The sequence below is a fragment of the Vulpes lagopus genome, chromosome 11, assembly GCF_018345385.1.
Source record: "Vulpes lagopus strain Blue_001 chromosome 11, ASM1834538v1, whole genome shotgun sequence".
Taxonomy (NCBI): domain Eukaryota; kingdom Metazoa; phylum Chordata; class Mammalia; order Carnivora; family Canidae; genus Vulpes; species Vulpes lagopus.
This window is the reverse complement of record NC_054834.1, coordinates 94,159,960-94,187,167: the sequence shown is the minus strand read 5'-3', so window position 1 is coordinate 94,187,167 and position 27,208 is coordinate 94,159,960. Positions and strand designations below refer to the sequence as shown.

The 27,208-nt window shown below is 41.2% G+C and overlaps 1 protein-coding gene across 5 annotated transcripts in view; it reads right to left on the bottom strand.

Moving 5' to 3' along the window:
• Positions 1-6,374, bottom strand: part of MYO3B (myosin IIIB) — a 427,577-nt gene extending 421,203 nt beyond the window's left edge. For 4 of the 5 annotated variants that reach the window (XR_005990597.1, XM_041773390.1, XM_041773393.1 and 1 more), the window contains exon 1: positions 6,305-6,374. Coding sequence is in view for 3 of the 5 variants with exons in the window: in XM_041773390.1 (XP_041629324.1) it covers positions 6,305-6,312 (8 nt within the window). In the remaining 2 variants the exon portion in view is untranslated. Of the gene's footprint in view, positions 1-2,932; positions 3,061-6,304 lie in introns of those variants that run through there. The other variant, XM_041773391.1, reaches the window with a different exon arrangement.
• Between the last annotated feature and the right edge of the window lie 20,834 nt (positions 6,375-27,208).

Here is a 27,208-nt window from a genome sequence, read left to right as displayed (position 1 = left end):
GAAGAAGTGAAAAGGATTAGTGTACCAGGCAGGAAGGAAATCAGCCAAGAGTCAGTGCTCAGAGGATACAGTTATAAGAGCATGGCTCAGAGAATGAAGATCTTCCTCTGCTGGTCAGGGCAACCTTTTGTGTTTCCATTTACTGTCATTAAGAATCTTAAGAATAAGGATAATATGTTCTGTGTTCTTGTATCCCTCACAGTGCACATAATAGACGCTCACATTATAGCTTATACAATTATATAGCATCATATAGTTGGACTGAACTTACTGGTCATCCCATTTGTTTGCCAGATGAATAAATGAATGAACAAATGAAGAGGATATGAAAAAGACCTGGTTCCATTAGAAGGGTCATAGGCATAATCAAGAGATGAAGTTGAATCGGTATACAGAAATCAGTTGATGGGGGAATTTTCAGGCAGCCTGGAAGGTTAAAATTTGAGCTAGCAGTTTTTCTCAAGGAAGAGCAGAACAAGAAGACCAGCAGGATATAGTTTCAAAGGTCATTGACAGCCTTTTCAGGAGACTGACTAAAATATCTTTACCAAGGATTTTTCCCTGGCCCTTCCAGATTATGGAGTGCCAGTAATTTATCCTGCCTTCCTTTCCCCCCCTTCTACTTCCTACCTCAACCCTCTAACAATACTTATTAGTTCAAAGTGGACCATCTGAAGGAAGGGACATGCCCCTGCAAATGGCTGAGAGCTTGATCTGCTCCAGATAAGTGTTTCTAAGAAACGAGTTATATATAATGCATTCCCAGTGTGAGTGCAGTAGCAGCAACCTCACAGCCATTTGCATAATTTCTCTTCTGTAACAGGCCTCAAAAAAACAATAGGCAAACCCGATAGAATCTATTAATTTTAAATTTGCTTGAGCTGCTCTTTTTAATGCAGGTAAATACTAAAGCGCCATGAAGATTTTAAATCCATGAATTATGTAGTTTAACACTTGTTCTCTCCAAGGAGACATTTTGCAGAATGGACACTTAGTTTGTGTTACTGTAGAATCACCAACTGATTCTGGACTGTCAGTTGCTCTGGAATAAGATTGGAAGGTATCTTGTTTAAAAAGTTCATCTAAGAGTGGCAGGGGAAAAAGGGTGTCAAAAATATATAATAATGATATCAAGATGATAATAGTATTGATAATAATATAATATCAAAAATAAGATATACACATATCAAGTCAGCAACAACTCAAGAACCCAGAAAAAAAAAATGTCATAAATGACTTTTGCAGGTGCTGACATCACTACATGGTCAGCGATACACAGATAGGGACGATGCCTATCAGGTCACATACCCCAGACCTCACGTAAGGCCTGGTTGTGGCTATATAATGTTGAAAGAGATGACAGACTGGATGAAGGATGGAAGAATGAATGTAATTTATTTATGTATCAAAGGCAATTAACATACTTTAAAAATATATACGTAAAATTTATGTTTCCAAAAACCTAGAAATAGCAAGAATGTTGTCATGTCCATTCTTATGTGCCCATATATATACACAAGTGTACACACACCACAAGTAAAAACACTTTCAGAAGGTAAGTACATCAAAAAGAAAGACTTTAATTTTTAAATTCTTTCTTTCAAAACTAGCAAAGCATAACATTTTAAAACGACTTGCTGCAGATTAACCTTTTAGTCTCTTCAATCTATTTATGGAGTGCCAGGCACTACGCTATGTGGTTAAAGAATTGCAAAGCAAAAAAAAAAAAAAAAAAAAAAGAATTGCAAAGCAAGAAAGGAAAAAAAAAAAAAAAGCTACCTTTTCGGCTTCTTCCCCTGGATAATTTTTCCAAAGGAACATTCTATTAAGTTTTACTCTAAACAGAAGCATTTTTGGCAGGATTAAACAATCCATTTTCTGCTCTATTTTAATATCCATATTTTCATTTCATGGGTTTTATCCCTCAATTCCAAATGACATTCTAAGCAAATGAGAACCTAGCCAAAGTCATCAGCTGGTACTTTTTTAAAAAGTAGATCTTGATGGTAACAAGGAGATAGGATTTCTGGATATTAAGTCTGTCCCAAGTGGAGCAGCCACTTGGCTGCAAATAATGCGTTCAACTTGAAATTTTAAAAATGAGGGGGCTTGGAGTTCACCTATTTTGCCACACACACACACACACACACACACACACACACAGTTTACCTGTGTCTGAAAAAACATGAAGGAAAGAATGGCTGAAAGAAAAGACGAAGACTGAGGACAGTGGTTTTGATGTAGGTCAGGTATCTACATGGATGAAGGGGGTGTCTGGGGGAGTTGTTCCTACACTTTTAAACCTCTGTCTATGTAAAGGACCATCTTCCTTCATCATGAACTAATATGAGATTGCCCCAATCATATTTTGGATAACACCATGTTGAAATCCTTTGGTGTTAGTATTTTTAAATTAATCCTTCTAACACACCACAGTTGGATTCACTCTGTCACCATTCAGTGGTACCAGGGTGTAATAGTTCCTGGTGACATAAAGCAGATTCCTTGTGCTCATGAGTGTTACAGAAGAAAATACAAGATAGTGCAGGTGGCCTAGACACACAGATAATGCATCCTGTGAGGTGGTGGGTTCTCCAACTTGGTTGCACATTGGAATCACCTGGCACATTTTAAAACACTGATTCCTGGGTCCCACCACTAGGGATTCTGATTAAATTGTTCTGGAGTGTAGCTCTGAACACCAACAGTTTTAAGAGTTTCTCAGATGAGTCTAATGTGCAGGAAAATTTAGGAATCATCACTATAGGGCAGTGGTTCTCAAACATTAAAGTGCATCAGAATTCCCCATAACAGTTGTAAAACTTAGATTTCTGGGCCCCAAACCCAGAGTCTCAGGCATTAGTTGTGGGGAAGAGCCCCAGAATGTACATTTCTAACACGTTGCAGGTGAGGTACATTCTTGTATACATACCTGATGATCTTAGGCTAACACCCTGGATCAATTGTTGGGTCAAAGAATTTGACTTGGGCAGCCCCGGTGGTGCAGCGGTTTGGCGCCGACTGCAGCCTGGGGTGTGATCCTGGAGACCCGGAATCGAGTCCCGCATCGGGCTCCCTGCATGGAGCCTGCTTCTCCCTCTGCCTGTGTCTCTGCCTCTCTCCCTCTCTCTCTCTCTCCGTCTCTATGAATAAATAAAATAAAATCTTTAAAAAAAATTTGTTCTCAAGGTTTATGCATAAATTTTTGAGAAAACATAATAGCATTGACTAGAGAATGATCAAAATAAATAGAAATACTTAAATATATGAAGAATATTTCTTGCACTAAATGGCATTTTTTTTCAATCACTGGTTCTTTTTCTAAATAAAAGACAGCCATAGACCTTTCTCTTTCTTACTCAGGTTTCAGAATTGTCCATGGTACACGCATGCACACAGCCCCTCTGGGGAAGCTCTCCCCGGGAGAAGCCTCTGAAGTCTTAACTACCTGCTTACGTCTTCTCAGGAAGACCAACACATTAGCCTTCCTAATTCTAAGTATGGCTGGCATTCTCTAACTGCCTATCCAATCTCTTCAAGGGGAGGCCTACAGCTTCTTTTTTTGTCAGAAGAAAGGCTAAGTGTGATGATACACATATCTGCAAACCCATAGCTCCACACCTTTTTTTTTCAGCTGGAAAAGTTTTCCTTGGAAACCATCTAAATCACTGCCCCAACTACTCCTGCTCACTAGGTCCCTGGTATTAGCAAACAACAAGACTCTTTTTCAGGATCTGAAGTGTTTCTATTTTGTTACTTCCCCACCCCTCAAGACCATTATCCACGTGGGCAGAAATGGTGGCTGTCTTCTTTACCATCAACTGCTGTTCTCCCAGTGCCTGGCAGCAGTTCTCAAAACATGTTTGCTAAATGAATAGATGAGATTTAGCAACCTCTCTTTTGTATGCAAGGCTTGTAAAATTCATACTCTGAATATTTAAAAACAAACTTGACAAAACAGTTTGCAAACAGCCATATGGTGGTTTCCTCACAAGAGCTGTTAAGAATGAAAATCTAGTTCCTCTGATTTGATCCAAACTGAATTAGCAATGCACCTATTAGAAGTAATTCATAAGAACTGAATACAGAGTAGTATCATCTCCCCAATTAGATCATAAAGTGGGGATGATCTTACGTGGTTGCTAAGTACAGTTGGGGACGTTGTACACTGCCCAAAGTCACCCAGCTGAGGAGACAAAAGGGAGGTGAAACACATGTGCCCTGGCATGAGGCTTCATATATCCAGAGAAAAGGAAAACTTTTCTAATGGTCACAAAAGTACAGTTGCTCACAAAGCTACAGAGCTTTCATAATTCATACTGGGTGGGTCCTCTGCGTCTTTTATTTACTCATATTCCCCAACCTCAGGTAGCAAAGTCCTTAAATATGGAGGTGTCCTATCACTACACATCAACTAGATTGGATATATTGTTAATTGATAATTAATTGATACTTTTATTAAAACTACTTTGGGATTGGGATGGTGGTGGGAAACCCCAACTGAACTATGGTTTAGTCTTTTAGGATCAAATACCATTTTAGCAGTTGAAAAGGATTCAGAAAACATGTCCTCATTTAATAAAAAAAAAAAAAAAAAAGTGCTCTTAGAATAGCACTCTTAAGCCAAAGTCAGATGTAAGTTAAATTCTCTACTAATCTAGACTCTAAACAGCACCTCATAACCATCAGGACCAACCGTTTGGTCCCCTGCTAAGCAAGTGTAATGATAAGTGAGCAGCTCTGCAATTTGACTGGGACTTTGAATTCCAACTGAGTCGTTATATTGGACGAATGATTTTTCATATCACTTAACATCAAGATATTCTCCTAACTTTCAAAATGAACTCTGATAGCAAAGAAATAAATCAAACTTTTATAAGATCTAATAGATGTCAGAGTGTTCTTTCAGTGGTAGGAGTTTTAATTCCTTTTTCAAAAAAGATTAATCATCAAAGCAACTTAGTATAAAATTGAAATTCCTCATTTATATTATATTAAATTTATATTACCTGCCACTTCTATCAATTCTAAAGAGGTAATTTTCTGTATTGAATTATTTATATTCTCTTGTAACCAGATACCTGATAAACTTTTAAACATTTATACATGCACCTAATTCAAAGATGGTAAGTGAATTAATCCTGAAAATGAAAATCTGCCTGTCAGAACTCAGGGCACTACCTGTGTCTGTTTATCTACTCACTTATCTCTATCCCTACACATATATCTGTATGATTATTGCTGCATAGTAGGCACCTGGTCATTGCTAAGTGAATGATGAATGAGTGTAATAAATATTGTAAATTAAGATGGCAAGAGATAGAGTCCACCATGGTAGAGAAAGTAATAGATTAGCAAATTATTTCAGTACTCTATGAATTTTAATGCAACCTACCTTGTTTATTATTGCCATTTCTATAGAGAAGGCTTGACAGTGTTGGTTTCTTCTATCTTACTAATGTTTTTATAGTATAAGCATATTTTAATTTGTCAGCCGTAAGGATACCTAATCAAGATACAGCCTACTAAAAGAAAAGCATTAATTTGCTCCCTTAAAGTGTCAAGATAATTTTTGTACTGCGTAACTGTTCTGCCTTTCTGTATTAATTTCCTACCACTACTGTAAATTAACACAAACCAAAATTATTACTTTATACTTGTGGAGGTCAGATGTCTGAAATAGATATCAGTAGGCTAAATTCAAGGTGTCAGCAGAGCTGTGTTCCTTCTGGAGTCTCTGGTAGAGGATCCCTGCCTTTTCCAGTGTCTAGGGGCCACCTGCGTTCCTTCGCTTGTGGCCCTTCCTCCATCTTCAAAGCCAGTAGCATACCATCTTCAAATCTCTCTAACTCTAACCCCCGAACCCTCCTTCCTTACAAGGATCTCTGTGATTACATTAGGCCCAACTCAAAATCCAGGGTGATCGTCACATCTCAAGATCCTTAATTTAATCAACCTACAAAGTCTCTTTTGCCACGTAAGGTAAAAACTGTGGCTGGCAGTTAGCAGCAAGCAGTATCCAGGGGAGTTGCAGCACAGAAGTAACATAGCAGATGGAACACAATTTAGGAGTGAAGGAGGACAGAGTTTGAATCCTGGCTTTGGCCACTTACTAGTTGTAAGGGCTTGGCCAGTTAGAATAAGGCATACTAAACCCTCAGAGCCTCCATTTTTTTCCAGTTGTAAAATGGGGTCACAGTACCTACTTCATTTTATTGTTGCAAGCATTAAAGACCAAACAAACATAATGCATCAGACTCCCAACACAGGAGGTGTTGAATAAATAGAAGTCGATTCCTCTTACCTATACATTAAAAGGGCACAGCAGCATTAAATCAACTCCATGCTGATTTTTGTTGTACTGACATGAGGTTAATTATTATTAAATTCAGTGCAGAGAGGTTTCCTCTGGCCCAGAAAGTTAAAGATGGACAGTCAGTTCCGGGTTTTCTTTGTTAGCCAACACTGTTAAATATTGGCAGGGCTGAGTGAAAATCTGCTTTACTCAGGAGCTTAAATGACAACCTGATTTAAAACAACGGAAAGGATTTCTCTTTATCTCTCATTCTCAGTTACTTCCTAGGTGAGATATTTATAGCCAGAAGTTACTAAAATCACCTGTGAAATCAGCAGAAAAAAAGATTAAATATGGTGGAATTCATATTAAAGGACTATTAAACAATGCTAAATCTTACCTCTTAACTTTTGTAATACTTTTTTTTTAATGTGGAAGTTACATGTGCTTAATATATGTTGAGCTGACAAGACTGAGTAAAGAAAACAATGCAGTAATATTTGAGTGTCATAAACTGGGTTGTCATGGATACAGAATTAGATTTGGAGTCAGATGATTATAATTATCAGGAGGCCCGCATCCAAGTCTCTACCTCCTCCACGCTTTTGCTATGTGCCCGCAGGTGGTTCACATTATGTCTCTGAGCCTTATCTGTAGAGTCAGGGTGACTACAGGGATTAACTAAGACTGTGAATATGAAACCACTATATGAGTACAGGATATTAGCCTTCTTTATTCATTCAACAAACATTTTATCTTTATTCTGTTGTTGACGTTGAAATAAAAAGATAATAAGAAATGAGTAAGACTGTCACCTTCCCAAAAGACCATGTCAAGATCATGGGGAAAGGGACAGGAACATATTTTTTTTTTTTTTAATTTATTTATGATAGTCACAGAGAGAGAGAGAGAGAGAGGCGCAGAGACACTGGCAGAGGGAGAAGCAGGCTCCATGCACCGGGAGCCCGACATGGGATTCGATCCCGGGTCTCCAGGATCGCGCCCTGGGCCAAGGGCAGGCGCCAAACCGCTGCGCCACCCAGGGATCCCTGGAACATATTATTTTTATAAAATTTCTCCTTTAATTTTGTTACTTCTTAATTGCAACATAAATTACCTAGAGTGAAATGGTCAGATCTTATGTGTACCATTCAATCTCATTTTGTCAAGTGCATCTCAATCCCAGGCAGTCTTCAACCCCTTCAGACATAACAACTGATTAGATTTCTATCACACAGGTGAGTTTTGCTAGTTCCAAAATTTCACATTAATGGAATTATACATTATGTACTTTTTTGTGTTAGGCTTCTTTCATTCAGTGTATTTTTTTTAAAATATCAACCCAAGTTATTACATTTGTCAATAATTCTCTTGTTTATGTTCATTTTTTGTACTGAGTAGTATTCCTTTTCTGGCTATATCACAGCTTATCCATTCTCCTATTGGTGGATATGTGTCTTATTTCCAGTTTGGGGCTATTATGAATAGAACTGCTATGAACAGTCCTGTACAAAGCTTTCCTATGGACATGTATTTTCTTTCTTAAATACCTTGAAATAGTGTTAATGGATCATAGGATTTCTTTTCATTTTAGATTTAAATTTTTTGCTCTCTTCTATATACTTGAAATACTTTATAATTTAACATAATTTTAAAAGTTCTAATTATTAATAATCATTTTATACTTGTTAGAGCAAATTCTATTTGCATAAAAAAAAAAAAAGAAAAACAAGAGGGATGCCTGGGTGGCTTAGCAGTTGAGCGTCTGCCTTTGGCTCAGGGTGTGATCCCAGGGTCCCAGGATCGAGTCCCACGTCGGGCGCTCTGCGTAGAGCCTGCTTTTGTCTCTGGCTCTCTCTGTGTCTCTCATGAATAAATAAATAAAATCTTTTTAAAAAGATTTTATTTATTTATTTGACAAAGAGAGAGCACATGCGAACAAATGGGGCGAGTGGCAGAGAGAGACAGAAAAGCAGACTCCCCATTGAACAGGGAGTCCAATGTGATTTGGGGCTCAATTCCCAGAATCTAGGATCATGACCTGAGCCAAACGCAAATGCTTTACTGACTTAGCCACCCAGGCAGCTCCCCGAGAAATTTTTTTTTTTTGCCACTGCAAATAACATTTCTTTTGCAAAGATAAAAAGAGGTGGCTCGAGTTGTGGGAAAATATATAAAACAAAGCCATTTGGAGGAAGCCAAAGTGGTTCTGGAAAACACACATTGTGGATCTGAATAAATAGAAGACCAGAACCAGCAGGTAAAGAACTGCCCCATCCGGGCTTGCTCAGCCTTCTCCATTCATAATTATTCTCCATACTCCAAGATGGAGTTGTGGATACTTTTTTTGTTTGATATTTATTTTGGTTTTCTCTCTTGTTTGCCTAATACAGTGTTCGGCACATGTGAGCAACTCAGGAAAATTCAGTGAACGAATAGTAGTTGGCTAAACAAAAAGAGGAGCCTGGATGAAATAGCACCCAACTCTTTCACCCTCTTAGATCTTGCCATCAAATAGTGATCACCTTCCAACTCTCAAATCACACTCCTCAAGCAGCTGAGCAGGAGTAAAAATATCAGACATCACTGTGGCTCTTTTCAAGTCATCTCTGCATGTGCTATGTCCCATGCCACCCCCAGATTCCATCTGCTCTTTGGGAGAGCACAGATAACTGGTTGAGAATCATGGCAGCATAAACCCTTGTCTTTGAGGGGAGAATGCTGCACCCCTCAAATTTAGGCACTTTGCTCTAAATTCACCAAATTGATGATTGTAAAGTGGGCACAGACAGCCAGGAAAGTGAGAGCAAGAGGAGCATCCAGCATCTGGATGCACAACAGTGAAAACGAGACAGAGTCTCATTGGTTAGAGCCAAAAATTTTCATAAATTTTTCCCTCCACTTCCTACCACAACACACTGTACTTTTACCATCTGATATTGGAAAAACACATAGTCATAAGTTACTATGAATTTAGGAACACTTTTAAATGAATTCCCGTTTTATTCTTCACAGGCACTAGAACACAGGCTGTGCCTGATTTAAATAACTCATTTTGGAGGCACTCAAAGATTTGTTGCCCCCTTTGTGATACTGCTCTGGCCTGGGCTCTGAGATCTATGAGTAGAGAATACAGGAGGAGAACATGGATTGACTTCTCCAATGCAAGGGAAAACTGGAGAAGTGGAAATAATGAAGTCTGAACAAGAGAAGGGGTAAATATAGAACAGTATTCATAAGCCCAAGAACAGCTCTGTGGAGTTTGGTTTGGTTTTGGTTTCCACCCCCAGATTCCATCTGCTCTTTGGGAGAGCACAGATAACTGGTTGAGAATCATGGCAGCATAAACCCTTGTCTTTGAGGGGAGAATGCTGCACCCCTCAAATTTAGGCACTTTGCTCTAAATTCACCAAATTGATGATTGTAAAGTGGGCACAGACAGCCAGGAAAGTGAGAGCAAGAGGAGCATCCAGCATCTGGATGCACAACAGTGAAAACGAGACAGAGTCTCATTGGTTAGAGCCAAAAATTTTCATAAATTTTTCCCTCCACTTCCTACCACAACACACTGTACTTTTACCATCTGATATTGGAAAAACACATAGTCATAAGTTACTATGAATTTAGGAACACTTTTAAATGAATTCCCGTTTTATTCTTCACAGGCACTAGAACACAGGCTGTGCCTGATTTAAATAACTCATTTTGGAGGCACTCAAAGATTTGTTGCCCCCTTTGTGATACTGCTCTGGCCTGGGCTCTGAGATCTATGAGTAGAGAATACAGGAGGAGAACATGGATTGACTTCTCCAATGCAAGGGAAAACTGGAGAAGTGGAAATAATGAAGTCTGAACAAGAGAAGGGGTAAATATAGAACAGTATTCATAAGCCCAAGAACAGCTCTGTGGAGTTTGGTTTGGTTTTCCATATGCGGGTCTCAAAACAAGGAAAGCCCTGTTGCCACTTGCCAAGACATATATACACTCTGAATACTTTGAGCCTGACTCTATGTATACCAGGCAAATAGCAAAATCAAATGAGGATGATCTTTTCACTATTTTTTTAATTTTAAATATCATTAGATATGGGTTACCTTAACCCATTTCTCTCTTAAGGAGAAATCTATTATTTAAGAGAAGTCAGATATAGAAACAACATGATTCAGTTAATGCATTTAGATAAGAAGGTACAGGCCAATGAGACCTTGAGGAGACCAAGGGAAGAGGGAAAAGAAGCCAGATCTTTTTTATAGATTTTTAAAATTCTTCCCACTGCCAGAATGAGAAGAGTCAGGAACACCACGTATGATCAAGTAGAACAAAGTCTTCATGAAAGGTTGAAGGTGAACTGCCCACGCACCCACCCCCTTCCCCCAGGTTGTCCTGGCAATAAGGCTGCACATTATGAGGATATTTTAATAAGATAATGAGGAAAAAATATGAAAATGAAGAAAAAGTGTTTGGGGGTGGAGACAACATCTAGCCTCAACAATTAAAAAGTAAATCTATTTCATAACTCTTAGAATAGGTCACATCTTTTCCTTATAATTTGTTGTTGTTGTTGTTGTTCCATAGCTCAAAAAGTTTGTAAATCCTAGCCAGATAGCCCCTCAAGCCTCCTGGTTCTCAACTCTGCTTGCATGTTGGAATCACCACAGGAGCTCTTAAAAACACAAGACCTGGCTCTACCCTCAGCAATTCTTATTTAATTGGGCCAGAGAGGGGACCAGGCACCTGTTCACAATGGCAGATATTATTAATAACAACAATAGTGTCTTGATTATACAGAAACAATTTCATTCGAGTAGTTCATTACAACTTACAGCATGTTTACTATTATATTTTATGCAGTTAGCAGGCCAGATGCTTAGAGCCAGGAGCTACCACTATGTACGAACAGATTAGAGAAAAATGAGCAGCATTGTGCATTTTATACTATTAGCATAATCTGAAAGAGAGCAATAATTGGTAGCACATTAAAAATCCTGTAAAACGAAGTCTGCTGCTCCCGTCCCAGATGTCGGGGAGGGGAATGATTGTGCCACTGATGTGCTTTTGTAAACAGTGCAGAATTAAGGGCTCACCGCTTTTCCAGCTCCAGATCATGAGGGGCAGGAAAGCACTTGTCTGGAAGTCAGAAGACCTGGGTGCTACTCCTGGCTACCTGTTGAGTTACCTTGGGGAAGTTACCTGAATTCAAATTAGGTACTGAGCCCCTTCAGGGAAAGGGTGATGACTGGGCTGATTTTTGTATTGGGTTAATTTTGAAGGAGGAATAAAAGCTTAAAGTTTGCATAGGACATAAAAAGCATTCCAGACAAAGGGAATTCTAGGTGGCAAAAGAAGGAAGCATAAACTGGCATGACATGCTTGGGAAAGCACAAGTACCTTAGCTGGAGCATTAAATATCATCCAGCAGAAGCAGAGGTGGTGTGGAGACATAGACAGACCCACTTCCACAAGGTCTTATGAGCCATGCTGCAAATATAGGCAACTGGAGAGTCACTGGTTACCATAAGGAGTGAGACAACACAATCATGTATGTGGTTTAGAAAGATTATTCTGGTATCAAAGAGAAAAGGGGAGAAGCAGGCTGGAAGGAGGATGGCGGGGATCTCAACCTGGTGGCAAGAATTCTAATTTAGAGGCTACTGCAGTCATTTTAACTCTCTGGCTGTCAGTGTCCTCATGTATGAAAATGAGACCTATATTAGGATACCATTTATAAGTGACAGAAACATAACTTCAAGAAGCTTTTTTCCCCCTCTTTTTCTCATGGTTAGAACTGCAGGTGATGGTGAAGATGCATTTCTCTGTAGCCATTATGGTAAAAAAAAAATTTTTTTTTACAGAATTATTTTGTGATCAGAGAATTTTACTGGTAGTCATGGTAAAGGTAAGGAGAAAAGAGGGGAGAAGTTAAGCTACCTTTTTTTAAAAGGTTGTTTCCATGGCTCACATTCCAGAAATGTCCAGTGATAGATGGATTTCAGGCATCACTCAAAAGATTTGATCAGAGTTTTCTTTTTAACAGGATTTCTCTTCATAAAAACCAGGTAGCCACCAGCAACCCATCTGTAGTCCCCTCAGTGGACTAACAGCTCAAGAGCAAGGTCTCAAGAAGACCTAGCGGGGTCGGGCATGGTTCATGTGTCCAGCCTGGAACCAATCATTATGAATCAAGAAATGGAGCTCTCTGATTGGCCAGGCCTTAGTAAATACCCATTCCTGCGAGATGGGGGCAGGGTCTGTTCCACTCAAGCCATTTGGAATGGTTTCCACTTAGGAAAATGGGACTTGTGTTCCTAGGTGAAAGGAGAAAGGATACTGAATGGGCAAAACAACAGATGTCAACTAGAAGAGGTTGGACTAAATGGTCTTTAAGATTGCCATGCTATAAGCCATGTTTTCACCATAAGCCCATTCTACTTTCTTTGTCAGGCCAGGTTCCCAGAAATCCAAGCCCCAGTCCTGGAGGAGAGTTTGGGCATCTCTCATTGATGTTGAATAAAGTTAGGTCTTTTGAGAGAACAGTACATACACAGACACCTGCTAATTTGGGGTAATGAACAGACCCCACGACTCCTTTAGTTCTTGTACAATTCATCTTTACACTAAAAGAAATGGGAGGAGGATAGATTCCAATGAAGCAAGTTCCTTCTAGAAAAAGTACTGGGTATCAGAAACTCCATTTAGATACTTTTGTGTGGAACTGTAGAGAGGTGAAAAGAGAACTAAAAAAATAACGTGCTATAGAATAAGTTCCTGAAAAAAAGCTCAAGAATCTAGAGTTTTTCAGTGCAAAGAAAAGATTAAGAAGATTAAATAAATGACTTGTACCAGAGACGTGACTTGGGCCTGATCTGCAATGTTAGAGTTCTACCAGACGTAAGAATAAATGTATTTATTTTTCCTTCTTTCCCCCCCTCTCTTCTTACTCTGCCTTTTTATAGAATTTGGGGTATCTTTTTTTTTTTAAGATTTTACTTATTTATCTAAGAGAGAGAGTGACAGAGAAAGAAAGAGAGAGAGAGAGAGAGACAGGAGCAGGCTTCCCACTGAGGGGGGGGGCGGGGAGGGGGGGCGGGGAGGGGGGGAGGGTGGAGGGAGCTCCAACCCAGGATCACGGGATCATGACCTGAGCTGAAGGCAGATGCTTAAACAACTGAGCTACCCAGGTGCCCTGGATTTAGAGTATCTTAAAATCTTAAAATTATACATAAAATTCTACTAGGGAAATGCATTGGAAATTAAATGGTTACTAGAGTGAGCTGAGTGTTGAAAGGAGAAGGAGATAGAGAAAAAAAAACAACTATAGATTCAATGGATAGATTTGAAATTGCTGATTCTTCCCAAAGGCAAGGAGAATTAAATGATGCTAAGTTTTCTTGAGGTTTTCTATGTAATCTTACAATTAAATTAGGTGATAATTTATATTCTTCTCACTTCACTTTTGGCCATTTTTAAAACAATGTTCCCTTCATGCATTAAGATATCCAACTATAAATAATTTAGTCAAACACTATTCTATTTACACATTGTGTAACACTCCAAGAAAACAATAAAGTACTATAACACTAACATCTTCTGTTTCAAACTACCGAAATAAGATAGATGCATTGCTAATTAAAGACTTCCAGATCTTAAAAATGAAACAAAGATCTCATTAAAAATCAAGTAACACTTGATTTTATTTTTAAATTTCATGTTACCTTTTTTGTTTAAAGTGGTTCATGATGCAATCAACAAATATTTACAGGACATCTATAACATGCAAGATATTTTCCCAGAAACAGTGGAGAACATAAAGAAGCCAAAGGTAGGGTCTCTACCTCTGTAAAACATATAATTAAATCTTGTAGACAAAACATAAGTATTGTGACAAATTAAATTAAAATGCAGAAGAATGGACTATAACCACTTGGGAGGTCACAAGGAATTACAAAATGAGTGCAATACACCCTAAGTCCCAGCAGGGCCCAGTGCTATGGGCTGGAAGATTGTATGGAAAAGGAGAATCCTGAAGGGGACCTGGATAAATGCGTAAGAACAGGAGAGGGAAGGGTAGGTTAAGAATCAGGTATGTGAGGCTCAGAGCTGGAAAGCTCAAGGGACGTTTGATCAATGAGAGCCAGCAGAGAGTTCCTCTGGGGGAGCAGGGTCAGCCTAGCTAAATATCTCAGGATAACCCTGGTCTTGAATTCTTTAGGGTTAAGAAGTTTCTTAAGAGAATTCCAAAATCAGCATTCGAGGACCATTCATCTGGTCACAATTTATATATTTTTGTATACTGTTTACTATGTAGCAGATATAGTTCTTTTTTTTTAAGATTTTATTTATTTATTCATGAGAGACACACACACACACACACAGAGAGAGAGAGAGAGGCACAGACACAGGCAGAAGGAGAAGCAGGCTCCATGCAGAGAGCCCAACGTGGGATTGGATCCCAGATCTCCAGGATCACACACTGAGCTGAAGACAGCACTAAAGACAGCACTAAAGACAGCTGAGCCACCCAGGTTGCCCCCCCACCCTTTTAAAATATTTTATTTATTTATTCATGAGTGACACAGAGAGAGAGAGAGAAAGAGAGAGAGAGGCACAGACACAGGCAGAAGGAGAAGCAGGCTCCATGCAGGGAGCTCGATGTGGGACTCGATCTCTGGTCTCCAGGATCACATCCTGAGCCAAAGGCAGATGCTCAACTGCTGAGCCTAGTTCTAATTGCTGTATAAACACTGACTCAGTTGACCCACATGATAACCCTTCAAGATAGATACTAGGAAGCCAAAGCACAGAGCGGTTGCCTGTGGCCACATAGCTAGTAAGGGGCAGAGCCAGTATTCACAGCCAGCAGTCCATCTCCAGGGTTTATGCTGTGAACTGCAGTGCTATGCCTTGCAAGGAACCAGGAAACAATGTACCTCCTGGAAGTGGATTAGGAATCCCAACCCTGGGAGCTAAGCACTGAGTCAGGTCAATGGTGGAAGGAGAAGAGAAGAGACATACTAGAAGTATAATGAGCTGGATAAAGTGATGAGTGGTTGAATGAGGGGTTGGAGGTGATGCCAAAAGTGATAAGAAAGAAGAAGGCAAAGAGAACTTGAAATTTTTTTATCTGTATGCTTCGTCTCGAGAGGAGGAAGTCTGGTTGGGGAAGATGAATTCGAATGTAGCTATGAAAAGTATGAGTTCCTTAAAGTCAAACAAACCTGACTTTGAATTTAGCTGTGTGACTTTTGGGCAAGTTATACAATCTGTAAGTCTCTCTTTGTTTGAAATGGAACAATCCCAGTAACTAAATCAGGGGTTAGCAGAGTATCTGACAAAGAGATAGTCGTCCATTTGATGCCCTCAGTCCACCAGAGGTATGGAACCCAGGGCTTGGGGGTGAGTTCATGGCTGGAGAATGTGTATATGGGGATGGAGGAAAGGAAGAGCTTAACATGCAATGACCAAGCAATGTGACTGCCACTATTCTGGGCTTTGCTAATGCCTTATTATATGTAATTCTCACAACAACCAAGTAAGGCCGTTTACAGATGGGGAAACTGTGACCTACAACGGCTGAGTAGGGGGCAGCTTTTGCAGAGTGGGTCTGCCTAACTCAGTCCCCACAGTCTGTGGTCTCTCCAACTGGAGCTTTTAGAGAGACCAGATTATCAAGCCCAAAATACCAGAAAGGGAGAGAAAGATGAAGAATGAACATGGGAAAAGGAGACCAAGCAGAGCCACGGCAATGTCTGGCTTTCCCCAGTATCTTGAAGTGCTCTCATTCTGCTCCTACAGGCTGCCATCTGCAAACTGTAGGTATAAGCTGGCAAGCAGGGTTGTTCTTCAAATGTCCAAAAGTCAAAAGAGGAGAAGACCTTGGTCAGCAGTGGCCTTGTCCACATAGTCTACCTGTGAAATAATAGAAGAAAATCTGTATATAGGTTTCTGTACCTAGTTCCTGACACAGAGCTCCTAAAACATTATAATTTCCTAAATCGTCAAAAACACTCGGAGCATTCTTTGTTCCAATATTTGGACTTTAACCTTGGTTCCTGACACAGAGCTCCTAAATCTCTTGACATTTCCTGGGTGATACAGAAGTGTCTTTTGCTCTAATGAGGCAACTCTTGGTGGGCTCCTGGCTAGTTTTGGGGTGGAGGCTGGTCACCAAAAAGACTAAGCCATGATTGGCAGCTTGGAACTTTCAACCCCTCCCCCCTGTCCTCCCAGGAAAGGGAGAGGGGCTGGAGATTGAGTTAATGATTGATCATGCCTATATGGTGAAGCTCTGGGTTGGTGAATGCATCTCTACATGCCAGGAGGGTGGTGCACTCTGATTCCATAGGCAGGGACAGAAGCTGCTGTACTTGGGACCCTTCCAGACCTTAACCTATGTATTTCTTCATTCGGCTCTTCATCTTGCATCCTTTATCATATCTCTTATATATAATAAATCAGTAAGTGTAAGTAAGTGCTTCCCTGAGTTCTATGAAGCATTCCAGCAGATGATGCAAGGAGGAGGTCTTGGGAACCTCAGATTTGTAGCCAAGGTGGACAAAAATTATGAGTAACCTAAAGGCCTACTACTTACAATTGGCATGTGTGGTGGGGGGAGAGTCACAGCCCTTAACCTATCAGGTCAGCTGTAACTCTAAGTGGTTAGTATCAGAATTGCTTGGTGTGGAAAATCCACACATTTGGTTTCAGAAGAGCCATGTATGTGGTAAGTAGTGATAGTAAAGGAGAAACGGGAAAGTTTTCCAAATCACTACCCAACTGAGGGCTCTCCAATCAACTCCACATAGGGACTTGCCCTGGGTGTCGTACCACAGAAACCAGGTGGTGGCCTGCTTTCTCTTCTTCCTGCCAATCCTATTTCTAGGGCTGGGTTTCTCTGTGGATGGAGAATCCTCTCTATACCTCTGGAGACTTGACTGCACACAGCCTGCTCTGCATCTTAAATCCCATATCCACCTACCCTTTCAGAGACGTGCTCTCATTCTGCTCCTTTAAATACTGATGTGGAAAAAAATAAATAAATAAATAAATACTGATGTGGACCCAGAATTGAACTGGAGTTTCCCATGGCCTTTCCTTTTCCAGGGGGTTCTAACCCACTTGGCCATTGGCTTTCTCTTGGAAAGAAGCCACCACTTCTGCCTCAGAACTTTCCTTGCCCTATTAAGCCAGTAGGCCCTGCGTTCATATTGCCTGCCTGACTAGCAGGTTGTTAACTCACTTCCATAGGATATTTCCGGCACAGGGATTAGTGGGGATCCCAGCCATAGACAGCAGGGTTTTGAAGACAGAGCGGTCAGTAGTGATAAAGGCTACCAAGAGACTGAGGAACAGGAAACAGCCACTTGACTTAGCTAGTGAAGGCTAATGGTGGCTTTCGAAGACGCTGAACAGCAGAAGGAGAAGCCACATCGCAGGGGTGAAGGACAGAGAGGCTGTAAACCACTCCCCCCCCTCAACACCTATCAATGACAGGAAGGGAAAAACAAGATGATGGAGAAAGGGAGCTCCATGATCAACCAAAAGTTTTTCTCAAAGTAGGAAACAACCTAGGATTATTTTCAAGCATATGATAAAGAACTAGAATATGGAACCAAAATCTAAAAGTAATAAAAATTCCCCTCTTGTTGATGAAACATTTATATCTGTCATCAAAAATTTAACTTCACCTTCCAAAAGCTTTAATGAGGGAGTAAAGTATATATAAATAGAGGTATTTTTTTTCACTTGGATTTTGTGTAAAAGATACACATAGAAGCTGATACATGCAAATCCTTTTAAAATTATAAGCCCTGTTGTACTTGCTGACCCCATTTGATGAAATTCAACTGGCATAAAAACAAGTAATTGAAGTATTAAGAATCAATTAGCAGCGATCTGGCTGATTGTCATTGCACCTTTAATGAGCAGTATTGGTTTCAGTATCACAGTGCAATGGTTAGTGGCTGCAAATGAATGGATTGCCCAGCCACCAGCTGACATTTTGAGAACCTTGAGACATCATCACTTTTTCCTGCTACTAATTAAGATTTATATCTTCCACTGTATTAATATTGCAAAGGCTTTTGTGATGGAGGCAGGGTTTTTCCACTGCCTTTGTGTCTGTGGGTCTCATCAGTTACAGCGTACGTGCTGGGGTCACAGGCTGGGAAACTCCATCCCAGGGACTCGGTTCAAACTGGGTCCTCTGCTGATTCATTCAACAAAGATTTATAAAATGATGACCATGTGCAAATCACCGTGCTAAATGCTAGAGCAAGCGAGGAGAGAGGAACACGAAGATGGATAAGAGACTGGCCTGAATTGAGGGGTGCTTGTTTCCAGGGGAGACGCACGTGGTACTCACTGTAACACAGGAGGACACAAATTAAAATAGGGCAGAAATAATGCAGATGGGGGCATAGATGAGGGAGCAATTCGTTCTGATGCCCAACAAGTGACTTTTTAAGATGCAACTGTCACCAAGATTCAAGGGTTCACCTGAGTCCATACAAGTGGGAAGGGGACTTTGCATGGATGATTCCACAACCAGTCTGAACATTCATAGAAGAGGCTGCACACGCATCTACAGCTGTAATTCCCACTTTAAAGAGAGCAGGGACTGGCACAGCCTGTGTCCTGCTCTGGCCTGGCTTTCCATTCACGGGTCAGAGGGGCACCTGCCCCCTGAAGGGCATGCCCCCTCCCTTCCTCCCACAGCACCTCAATGCCCACTACTGCTTGTTTAATTACATACAGATGGCTACAACTGAATAAACATGCCTAAGAATCACTTTGGAAGCATTTTCAAATACCCATCTTTTGGCCCCATTCTAAGGGGTTTTATTTAAACTGATACCCTATGTTATTTTGATGCTAGAAGTCTCCAGGCCACATTTTGAGAAAGATGTCCTAACCCAGCCCTCTACCTTTACAAGGGAGAGAACTGGCACCAGAGAGGGCCTTGCCCTAGGAACCACGTAATGTTTTTTAAATTTTGTTTATTTGAGAGAGAAAGAGAGAGGGAGAGGGAGAGAGAGGGAGAAAACAGCAAATCCAGCCTTTGAACCCAGACTGCCGGACTCCAGAGCCCACCGTGACCACTAGCCCACAGAGGCAAGCAGGGATCTGAAACCCGGGCTCTCTGACTCCCAGGCCGGGGCGCTCTCCACCACACCACACTGCCTCCCAGGCTACACTTCCCAAGTAAGGACTTGGGGGTTCTGTTGGCCACTGAGAGCTCCGGGAGGTTTCCTCTGAGAAGAGCTGCTTTCTCTTGGAGGCTTTCCCACACCACTTCTCCTCTGCAACAGTCTATGCTTCTCTTTGTTTAGAGCATCTTGAGAACAAGAGAAGTTCAACTGTAGGCCTACAGGCAAGCATTCCTTTGACACACTCTCCGAGCAATTAAACTGAAGCATTTCATTAGCAATTCTGGTAGAACCAAGGAAGGAAAAGATATCCCATACCCATTTTGAGTCATGTGCCAACCATTAGAACCCCCCAAATTATACTTCCACCTTGGCCTCATCTTTGAACTTCTCATTTTTTCTGCCTGAACCAACTGAGAGACCAAACCTTTTTTTTTTTTTTTTAGATTTTATTTATTTATTCATGAGAGACACACACAGAGAGAGAGGCAGAAACACAGACAGAGGGAGAAGCAGGCTCCATGCAGGGAGCTCGATGTGGGACTCGATCCCGGGTCTCCAGGATCACACCCCGCGCTGAATGCGGCGCTAATCGCTGAGCCACCCAGCCTGCCCAAGACAGAACTTCTCAAGGAAGAGCTTTGAAAAGTCAGAAGTTCCAGGTCATTAAGAAGAAAGTATGGGAAGCGTGGCTGACAGGAATAAGCTCAAAAACAAAAGAGCCTGACTACAGATTTGAGTGCTCCGTCTGCACACGAGGATAACCTTCATGAGACATTTCTCTTTATGACTCTCCTGTTTGGAATCTCTGGCAGGCTGTAACTTTAATTAAGAAAGCTTTTTATTTGAGTCCCTTCATTACCAAAAAAATTTTTTTTCTCCCTGGTCTCCTTAGCCCCTTTCTTGGCACTTTGTTGCTTGGTGCTACTTTATGTTCCAGCTGGTTCTATCGCTCTGACTCAACCCCAAACTACTTACTGACTTTCAGAACTCTCACTGCTAAGTCCCTGCTGTTTCCCTGGGCGGGGCTGACTGCCAGTTCTAGTTTCCAGGCCGTGCCCAGGCTCAGCTGCCCTGCCAGCTTCCCACCACGTGGCCTTGTTCACAGAGCCTCTGTCCTTGGTCAGCAACCTGCTTCTCCACCAGCCTAATGCCCTCTTCACCATGCTCTTCCTGCACAATGTCATCACGAATGACACCCAGTGTGCAGTCCTGATGCCGGTGCCACATGGTATAAGGAGCAGAGCTCACTTTTGCTGCACTTCTGTCCTCACCAACCACTAGTCTCTGGATTGTCAGAACTAACAAGCACAATTCTGGAAGTGGTGTTTCCTGGGACTTTACCACTGGACCACAGTAGGATGAGGAAAGCAACCTCGTCTGGTTGCAATGTTGTCCAGGATCTAAGCAGCCTTCATTGGTTTTGCCACATTTGAGACTTTTTGTAGACGCCCTTTATCAGGTGGAGAAGTTCCCCACTATTCCTAGTTAACTGCAAATTTTTAATCACAAATCAACGTTGGATTTTGTTTTCAAATGCTTTTTCTGCAACAGTTGTTATGATCCTGTGCTCTTTCTCCTTTCAATTGCTAATAGGGTGGATTATGTTGTTTTGTATCTAAACATTGAACCAGCCTTGCATTCCCAGGACAGATCCCACTTGGTTGTGGTGTAGTATTCTTTTTTTTTTTTTTCTGTATGGTTGGATTTGATGTGCTAATATTTTGTTGGGGATTCTTGTGTCCATGAGGATATGGGTCTGGAGTATTTTCCTATACTGCCTTAATTTAGTTTTGATATCAGGGTAGTACTCGCCTCATCAAATGAGTTAAGTGTTTTTTTGTATTTTCTGAAAGAGATTACGTAATATTTATTTCTTCTTTGAAATATCTGGTGGGACTTAGTGAAACCATCCGGTATTTGGAAGGTTTTGGCTATGGACTTGATTACTTTTGATAGTTATAAGACTATTCATATTATCTATTTTTATCTTGGGTTAGTTTGCTAGTTTCTTTTTTTTTTTTTTTAACTAGTCCATTTCATTTAAGATGATAAATCTATGTGCATAAGAAACTGAAGCCTCAGTCCCACAGCCCCACAGAAATGAATTCTGCCAAAGAACCTGCTTATGCGTAGAGCCAACTGCAATCTGGTAAGACCCTGAGGTAGAGAGAACAGCTCAGGCGCTCCCAGACTGCTGCCCTCCAGGAACTGTGAGATTATAAATGTGTGTTGTTTTTAGCCACTAAATTTGTATTGTTACACAGCACAGAAAGCTAATACAATCTTGTCCCATCCTGTACCTGCATGACTATATTTGTTTTGTTTTGTTTTGTTTTTTTAAGATTTATTTATTTATTTATTGAGAGAGAGAGAAAGAGGCAGAGGCACAGGCAGAGGGAGAAGCAGGCTCCATGCAGGAAGCCCGACGTGGGACTCGATCCCTGGTCTCCAGGATCACACCCTAGGCTGCAGGCGGCGCTAAACCGCTGTGCCACTGGGGCTGCCCTGCATGACTATATTTGAAGTGAGTTTCTTGTAGACAAGATGTAGGTGATGGGTATAAACATAACTATTGCTAAGTTTGGATTTGGGTCTCTTCTGTTTTACTGTTTTCTGTTTGTTTACTTAGTTCCTCTCTTGTTCTTGTGTGTATGGATGTGTGTGTTCATTCAGTCTGACAATTTCTGCCTTCAATTACTATTAGCTGCAGTTAGTTCCCGTTTCTGTGCCTCCTTCTGGATTATTTGAACATTTTTTAGTATTCCATTTAAGTCTGTTCATGTATTTTCTCACTGTATATCTTTGTGTAGTTTTTTTGGTGGTTGTGAAGTGATTACAGCTTAGCCAGCATTCCACTTGAAGAGACACAAGAGGACTGTGAAGCATTCATCATGAACTTATGTCATGAAATGGAAAAGATGCGGCGGGATGCACTGGATGAACAACACAGGATATAGAGCTTGTGGCCCATCCTTTCCACTCAGGCTAGAATGCCAATGTCAAAATGCTCAAAAATAAATTTTCTTTTGCACTACCAGACTGACAAATATTGAATTCTTTCCTGGGCCATTTATTTCAAGTAATTAGATGGGTGTTATGTTCTTTGCTCAGATTTGATATTATCTGGAAATTGCTTTGTCGTTATTGTTGTTTTTTTTTTAAGGTTTACTTTCCCTTCCTCTGTAGACCCACATACCCTACCTAGAGGTGGTGCTTGTGGGGCCTGTGGCACTGCTTTAATAAGCCATCACCATTCACAGTTGGGAGCCCCAGCCAAAGCATCATTCATCGTTGGTCAGTCCTCACTGTGCCTCACTGCAGACCGTACATACCTACCACTGGAAGTCAACCATCTGAGAAAAGGTGAGGCTAAGGTAGTAGTTAAGACCCTTAGTCTAGTGGGCACATTGAGGCAGGGCCCAAAGCAGATAGCAGCCCATTTCCCATCATGTTAAGTTGGACCAGCAGACCTCTCTGTTCCTGCTCTCCCTCTCCCTGAGCGAGGTAGGGTGGTGGCCATGATTTCCAGCTTTCTCTCCCCTCCCCACATTAATTGTGTTCAGCATTATGCCAAGGATCTCTCAGTCCCTGGGCCTTTAGTGCTGTCCTCAATGGTAGAGATGCCAGGATCTGTTGAGATTCCAACATAGAACAGTCCCACACAGTCACCAAAACAGCAGAAAGTAGTGAAAGGCTACTGAGCAGAGCAGTGGCATATGTGCAGCCAGAGAGAAAAGTACTCAAAGGCCTCACCCTCAGCCAGACTTGGGCAGCACCTGGAGAATGCCATCTGGGTTCCTTCAAGGTCTTGTGATGAAGGTGGCCTCAATAAAGTCCACTTAGATATACTTTAAAGGTGCAAGGGAAAGACACAGGCACACTCTCACTATTCTGTGAACCCCCAATGACTCTGACCCCAGCTACTGAAGGAGGCTGTGATCCAGTTGCTTTTATATTGTCACACTTAGTTGACAAGTTGAATGAGTTAATTCCTTAAGTTAAATGAATAATGTTTAATCCTTTTCCCCCTAGGTTTATAAAAGTCAAAGAGAACATGTGTACAGTTGTGGTATACCATTTATAGAAATCAAGGGACACAATAATTACTTAGTGCTGAAAAGAATAAACCATGATGCCAAACGGGGAAGCACATTATAGATGTGTCTATTGGTAAATGGACAGGCATCCACATACACTGGAGCTCCCCTCCCTCCCTTCCTTTCTTCTTTCCTTCCATAAGCATTTTCTAAACATTCATTCTATTCCTGGCACTATGTTCGGCATTAGGATATTTATGGTCTAAGAATCATTCTGTAAGAATTGAAGAACACTACCATCCACCCAAAGCTATTTTTTCTTTCACAGAAAGAATGTGATAGTAGCTTGGTATGTGGTTAGACTGATTTCCCAGCCTCTATTTCACTTTTGTGTGGCCACGTGTCTATATTATCCACAGCAGAAAATGAGAAGTAACATGTGCCATTGAGGGTCAAAGCTTTTAAGAAGTAGATATGTTTCCTCCAGGCTCTTTCCTCTTTTATCCATTAGAGGCAGGCCAAAATGAAAGGGTGGCAAGGCCCTAAGAGGGAAAGGAAGTAGATTCATAATCTTGAATGGCTAGGTCAAAGGACAGAGACTTTTCAACCAGGAACACCTGCCTTAACTGTTACATACATATTTTCCTACATACATGAATAGCATGTCTTCATGCTATTACGTATCTTGGGGTTTGGGGTGGAGTGGGGTGCTAGCAGTTAAGTTATCCTCACTGAAACAGAAGTTAGTATCTTGAAGTGGGGAGTTGCTATATGAAAATTATGTATGTGAGAATTGGTTTAGTGGTTCAGCCCAAGATAGCAAAGAAATAGATACAGCAAGATGGAAAAGTAGAAAGTCCTCTTGTCCTGTGGCCAAAATATTTAATAAAACTATCGCCTACATTAACTTAGAAGGTTCACCCAATATCTACCAGGCCTGTAGCTCTAGGGCAGGGCCTAACAAACTCTGACTCCTGGACTAAATTTGGCCTGCTGTCCATTTTGTAAACAAAGTTTTATCAGAATACACTCATGCTCATTTCTTTACACATGGTCTATGGCTGCTTTGCACTATAAGGGAAGTATTGAATAGTTGCAAGGGAGATCATATTACCCCCAGATTCTAAAATATTTACTACCTCGCCCTTTAGGAAGGAGTTTGTCAACCCCTGATATCCTGGGGTTGACAGTGACAATGATGGGACCTAAGTGATGATGTGGCTGGACAGTGGAAGGTGCCTGGATTCCTGGATCACTATGTGAGGAGAGCTGCCCCCTGGCCAGGACTTGTACATTAAAGAATGATGTTTTTGAACCAATATATGGATTAGGAATTTATTTGTTTCAGGAGTGTAGCTTACCCTTCCTGTGACAGACTGATGGTAAACATGGCTCCAAATCCTTGTCCTCCCTGGATCTCTTTTTTATATAACTTCGCAGTGCCTTCTCATTCTCGATGGGGTTTTCTGTCCCAACACTTGATTCTGGGTTCAGCCACAAGACTTACTGTGGTCAATGGGATGTTAACAAATATAACACAAACACATGCCTGAAAAAGCACTTACACATTTTCACTTTCTCCCTCTTGTTCCTCTGACATTGCCGTGAGAACAAGCCCAGGCTAGCCTGCTGGCAGATGAGACCCATGGACCAGAGCTGAATCAGCACACGTATCTCAGCAAAGGCCCCCAGACACATGACGCCCAGCCAAGATCAGCAGAGCCACCCATCCAACTTATAAACTCCTAAGCAAAAATAGTGCAGATCGCTAGAGGTCATTGAGATTTTTGTGGTTGTTTGTAACATAATGCTTCATTGAGGTAATAAATCCCCCATATACCTACTAATATGGATGTATTTGTGTTGCTCATTCTTATTTAGAAGCTCAGGTCCTCCTCTTGTGTAAAGCCTTAATAAGGCTTTATGAGGCAGTTGCCAATTTCCCCTATACATATAAAGAAAAAAACTCAGAAAGGTCAAGTGACCTGTTCAAGTTGTCCCAGCTGAAAAATACCAGAGGTGTGGCTTTAGCTCTGATCTTCACACTCCAAATCCAATGGTTTTTGCCACAAAATCAAAGCAGCCTGTCCAACATCTTCCTCAAGTGTCATGAACTCTAACGGACACCCGATTTAGGAGCCAGACAGGCACACAAACAGCAAAAAGAACCCCTGGTGTTGTCACCGTCATCAGCAAAGAACAGAGATGAAGGGAACTGGAAAGCATGTGGTCCATCTAAAGCGATGGTCACAATTCAACTCAGGCCAACTGTTGCCACACAGAAATGGGGTGCAGGTGGCCACAAGGCTTGGTTTTTCAAGCGAAGCCAGAAGCCCAAAATGTTCCACAAATTGTTCTATTTTTAGATACTAGGTCTATTTTTAAAAATACAGTGCTGGCCAAATACAATGCACACCTGGTACCTGGCCTGGAAGCTGTCGGCTTGTGGCTGCAGCCTCGTATTTGCACAACTCTCCCCAGTTTAACAAGTAGTTTCACATCTGTTATGTCATTTCTCCCTTATAAAGCTGCTATAATGGGACACCTGGGTGGCTCAGTAGTTGAGCGTCTGCCTTGAACTCAGGTTGTGATCCCAGGGTTCTGGGATCGAGTCCCTCAACAGGCTCCCCACAGGGAGCCTGCTTCTCCTTCTGCCTATGTCTCTGCCTCTCTCTCTCTGTGTGTGTTTTAAAAAAAAATAAAGCTGCTATAATGACAGGAAAAACAGATATTATTATTGACACTTCTGTAGATGTAGACACCAAGGCTTAGAGAAAGCAACCGGCCCAAGTTCACATGACCAATTAATATCAGTCAAGACTAGCATCCCAGGCCTTCAGGCTTCTGTGCCACTTTATTCCTTTTTCATAGCAGGTGCACGCGAGGGCTCAGGACTTGTGTCCAGAGCACGGGGTGGAGCAGGTGCTCCTGAAGGCTCATTACCTCAGGGAGCCAGTCTCACCAGGTCTGCAAAGCTCTGTGCTATGGGCAAATCTTCGTTTAAATTAGGAAACTGACTGGGCAGCCGGTGTGGCTCAGTGGTTTAGCACCACCTTCCGCCCAGCGCATGATCCTGGAGACCTGGGACTGAGTCCCACATCGGGCTCCCTGCATGGAGCCTGCTTCTCCCTCTGCCTGTGTCTCTGCCTCTCTCTCTCTCCCTCTCTCTGTCTGTCTCTCATGAATAAATAAACAAAATCTTAAAAAATAAAAAAAGTAAATTAGGAAACTGATAATAATCACTCCCCCACATAGCTTACTTTCTCTGATTATTTTCGTCTTTTTCTCTGTAAGTGAACCGTATCTACTTATTTATAAAACTCTGCCTGCCCATCAAGTAGCCTCAGGCTATAAAAACAAAGAAAATTCATAATTAAAGTATTAATAGGGTTTTAAAACTAGCAGAAATAATGATAAAAACATGAGCATCAAATCTATAAATTAAGCACAAAATTACACTCAGAAATAATTTCCTCCCAGTATCTAATCAAGGTGGCTCAGGAGACTGCAAAGACAATATAATGCGCAGCAAAGCATCTAAGAAATAAATGGCCCTCATCAAAACAAGCATGTAATTTCTGCACAGGAAGCAGTACTGTTTTTACTTACTCACTTACTCTTTTAACCATTTTAGCAAATTTATATTTGAATAAGGAGAGACAGGGAGAGCGTGGGAGGCAGGGAAGATGAATGGACATTTTTTCACAGTTCCCAACTGGCCAGGAGTG